We start from the raw sequence: 4,383 nt of genomic DNA, 5'->3' as shown, positions 1-4,383 counted from the left end.
GTGGAGAAGCGCCAGTCTTTTCCAGAATAAGCAGAATATTCTTTGAGCACTTAAGCCCCCAGAATATTCTGATTGAACAAATTCCTGAATCATATAATTCTACATAATTATAATCAATTCTATAAAGCCTGATAAACACGCTTCGATTTTTTTCCTCTCTCTAGGCGTTTGCACACATAGTCGATCGATGTCGACATTGTCGACTGAACCGTCCATTATCCACACTGCCTCGATAACATAGTTTCTCCTCGTCGATCGACGGTCGTTCGACTATGTTTGGACACACCCGAAGCACAGACCCGAAAAAAAGGACCTTCTACTCTGATGGAATTGAACCCAGGTCCTCCCGTGTGCAAGTCTCGTGTCATTCATGTGTGGAGTTAATGTAGGTACATAATCAAGCTGATTTATATTAGGATCACATTTATTTATTGAACAGGTTCTAAAAACTAGAAATCAAAGCCATGAATACATAAATAAAATAATAGGTAGGTATAGGTACATAAAATAGATATTTATTGTAGCTATCATTGCGCATCTGAGAAATGCCAAGAAAAACGTTTGTATTTGCATTCTAACAATAAAATCATATTGGCAAAGTGACAAAAATAAACTAGAAATACTTACCCAACTTACCTATATCAATAAAGCGGGCATTAAATGATCTGTTGGTAGTCATAGCTACTTGTAGGTATCGAGGGTCAATTTATAATCCATGGATCTAAAAGGTGACGTTCCGATCCTAGCTGCCGGGTCGCGCGACTTCCATTACAAACTTCCAGTCGAACAAATTATTACAAAAATAGTATTTTAAATCACATGAAAATCTCACGGGCAGCGCGACCACACTGCTCTCAGAGCGACTGGGCAGCGCGACCCGGCAGCTTGGTTCGGAAAGTACTTCATAAGAATACATAGGAAGCAGTAGGCAGCGGTCGCACAGCTTGGTCGCGCTGCCGGGTCGCGCTGCCCGGCAGCTAGGATCGGAACGCCACCTTAGTTTCAACAAGAAAGTGTGTCCTTTAAGTAATCTAGTCTCTAATCAACTCTAGTGGATGTGTCAATAATACCAAATTTAATCATGGAATACAAAATAATATAGGTACCTATAGATATAGAATCATATTATTTTCTTTCCTCTCCCTTTTTCTTCTTCTTCTTCTTCTTCTTCTTCTTCTCCTCCTCCTCCTCTTCTCGGGAAAAGATACCAAGGGTTATATCATGTATTATACGGATTATAGCAATGGTTATACAAAGACAATTTAATTCACATAGACGTACCTATCAAACAGATTCAATTTAAAACTATAGGAAGAGATTCAAACTCAAACAAATAATGAAGTTATTCCTCTTGGATTAAAAAGCGAACTTTTAAAGAAAACCCTAAGCAAAACAAAATTTATTTGAGAATGCAGGTGTGTCCTTTTTGATTATGCTAGAGAAAATTCAGAAAATTATAGGTAAATAACAACAAGACATGTACATAGATAACTCTCTAAATAAAGAAATCAAAAATTTGAGATCTTCGCCAATCTTCAGGATTTCTTTCGTCATTGACTAGAAAATAAGATCTAGGTAATACAAAAGTATAGAAAGAAGAAAAATTAAAAAACCTAACATATACATACGAGCATATCATTATCATAGCTAACTTATGTTACTTATTGGCTATAAAAAATATATTCCTACACCTAACATGTATACCTATACAAATACACTGAAAAGTTCATTATTCATACCTGAGATGGGTTCAAATTTTAGAAAACAATTTTTATCATCGTACACAAGTAATAAAGAGATACAAATTATTTAGATAAATTAAATACCATAATAATAAAGATATAATTAAATATTATATTATTGATTAGCATGGATTAAAAATGACTAGAACGTTATTAGGAAATGAAACAAAGAAAGTACCTGCATAGCTGAAATAGGCCAAGAAGTATTGGAACTTGGAACCAAAAGGAGTGTCGTTAAATTTGAAACAGAAGGGGTACAAAACAGGTCATAAAAATTCTACAGTCTAATTTGCAAGAGAGGATTCACCACTAAGATAATTAGTTTTACGTAAACTCTGAAAAATTGGTAATTTATTTGCCAACTTGGTAATGATAGTGAAATCAGGACTAGAACAGTTAATGTCGACAGAGGTTGCAAACAGGGGATACATCAGAAAGATTTATTATAGGTACCCTAGTCTACCAAGTCTCTGGATCTAGCCACAGAAATTTGGTCCTGGAGTCCTGGAGCTATTGCTTGAAGCAAATCTTACTTCTGACGTCTTACTCCAAACTGCGTGCACGAAAAGAAATCGTCAAACCCTAATAGGACGAGACGTCTTTTTTGCACGCGGAGTTAAGAGTCATTCATAAAACATTATAACCTCGGTGGATCATCTCTCTTACAGATGACACTGCAAAGTGTTTCTAGCTTGAGCAGATATGTAACTTCTGAAACCAGAGTCTAAAGGTAGAAAAACACTACTATCACGTCACGTCACGTGAGCTCATGGGGAGTCAGAAAGATATAGTTTTATGTTTTCCTATAATATTGTAGGTAATTTCGTTCGGGACAGCTACACTACTATCACGTGAGCTCACGTTAAATTTAATGATGGCTGTGTTTCTACCTTAAATGTCTCACCTCACCGTCCTACGTACATAGTCGAGCGGCATCCAACGAATTGTTCTGGTGATCCTTGAAGTGGGTGCGGAGATGGAACATAAATTCGGTGCGATCCGGGAACTCCTGTCTACACATGAGGCAGAAGTGTTGCTGTTCGGGATTGATCGGGTACTGCGGGGTTGAAGTGGGCGGGGCCCAGGCTAGGGGATGGTGCGGGGGTAGGGTGGGCGGGTCCAGATGAGATCGGGTGTGCGTCAGCCACTCCTCGCGAGATGGGAGGATTCGACCACATGTGTCGCACCGGTACAGCTGTGGAATGACGAGAAATGGAGGGTTAGAATAGTGCTAAGGCCAGCCATTTACTATCTGGTATACCTGACAAGGCGAGAAAAAAAAGTTTGTCGAGGGCCCAAGGTGACTTCAATTTTTCAGAGGAAATAAGAAATCAACCCAATACACAAGACCGCGGAAAAGATGGGATGCAGAGTTTAGAGAGTTAGAAGGTGAGGAGTGGTGGAGGATAGCAGAGAATTGGGCGGGGCCCAGGCTAGGGGATGGTGCGGGGGTAGGGTGGGCGGGTCCAGATGAGATCGGGTGTGCGTCAGCCACTCCTCGCGAGACGGGAGGATTCGACCACATGTGTCGCACCGGTACAGCTGTGGAATGACGAGAAATGCAGGGTTAGAATAGTGCTAAGGCCAGCCATTTACTATCTGGTATACCTGACAAATGATGAGCACACACACTATCAGGTATAGAACTGACTCTATTAGGTAAACTTGACACCTGATCAGATTTACCTGATAGGTAGTGAGTGGCTGCCCTAATATGAGGAGGATGGGTTCCGAACTTTAATTGTTGATAAATCTTTATTCCTCCTTTTGAAAATTGTCTAGGAACAAGAAATTCCACATGAATTGGTGAACCAGCGAAGTTGTTCCTTTGTTTATCCAGATTTCGGTGAAAGGGTTACACCTGAAGGAAATTTGCTTTTTCAATTTTGGGCTGTATGAGACCTTTGGAGACTCTGTGTTCTCCGTAAGGTTCACGAGGTCTACAGTTCAGTGACCCGCGAGTACAAGTGGGCATAAAAGCAACATCTCGAAGTAAGGGGACTTTTCAGCACTATTCCGAAAGTATCTACCTGGGAATAATAAATTCAGGTAATATTCATCTTGATAAATGGGACCCTATTGATGCCCCGAGCTTACTGTCAACCCTTACTCACCTGTTGTTGTGCCGCACCACTTGTGCTTGGTTTGGTCTCCACCTTCCTGTTCCCATTATTGTTCTGATTCCCCGTGTTATTGCTAGTCGCTTTTTTCTTTACCGCTCCCGAATCAACGAACATTTTCTTTCTTATAAGATTTTTTTCTACAGTCCTTACCTATAATGCCTATAATAAAAAAAAATCTTCCTCTGGAATCTTATTGTTTCTATAAGACACCCAGTATGTTCAGGTTCATGATCAAGGTGATCTGGTTATTCACATTTTAGTTCAATAATATCTAAAGTAAAGTCTTAATAATAAAATGAGATTTAATGAAATAAACATCGAGTTTTTCAAATCCACAGATCCTATATTTTGCTGTTCAAATTAAATTACTCCCATTTCTCGAGGATTTTGCATTGAAACCGCGACAGGCAGGAAGGTTGCATCTCGAAAATGGATCATTGGATCTAACTCTGGTACCTTTTTCACAAGTCTTTTGGTTTTGGTATACTTTGAGTTGTATTTTCCTTCGGAAACGGAAC

General features: G+C 39.5%; 1 protein-coding gene across 1 annotated transcript; it reads right to left on the bottom strand.

The window, feature by feature from the left end:
* Positions 1–1,688: 1,688 nt before the first annotated feature.
* Positions 1,689–3,979, bottom strand: LOC108253529 (zinc finger protein 48-like). The gene is made up of 2 exons (XM_026829935.1): positions 3,857–3,979; positions 1,689–2,937 (listed from the first exon to the last, which is right to left on the bottom strand). Exons 1-2 carry the CDS (start codon positions 3,977–3,979, stop codon positions 2,656–2,658), a joined length of 405 nt encoding a protein of 134 aa, XP_026685736.1. The 3' UTR covers positions 1,689–2,655.
* Between the last annotated feature and the right edge of the window lie 404 nt (positions 3,980–4,383).

This window comes from Diaphorina citri, unplaced genomic scaffold (assembly GCF_000475195.1).
Source record: "Diaphorina citri unplaced genomic scaffold, Diaci psyllid genome assembly version 1.1 scaffold2044, whole genome shotgun sequence".
Taxonomy (NCBI): Eukaryota; Metazoa; Arthropoda; class Insecta; order Hemiptera; family Psyllidae; genus Diaphorina; species Diaphorina citri.
This window is presented reverse-complemented; position numbering and strand designations above follow the sequence as displayed.

Excerpts from the sequence above, each read along its gene's own strand:
- LOC108253529 (XM_026829935.1), bottom strand. The coding sequence starts at position 3,979 with ATGTTCGTTGATTCGGGAGCGGTAAAGAAAAAAGCGACTAGCAATAAC. Across the intron at positions 2,938-3,856 it reads GTGGTGCGGCACAACAACAG|CTGTACCGGTGCGACACATG; the intron begins GTGAGTAAGGGT and ends GTCATTCCACAG.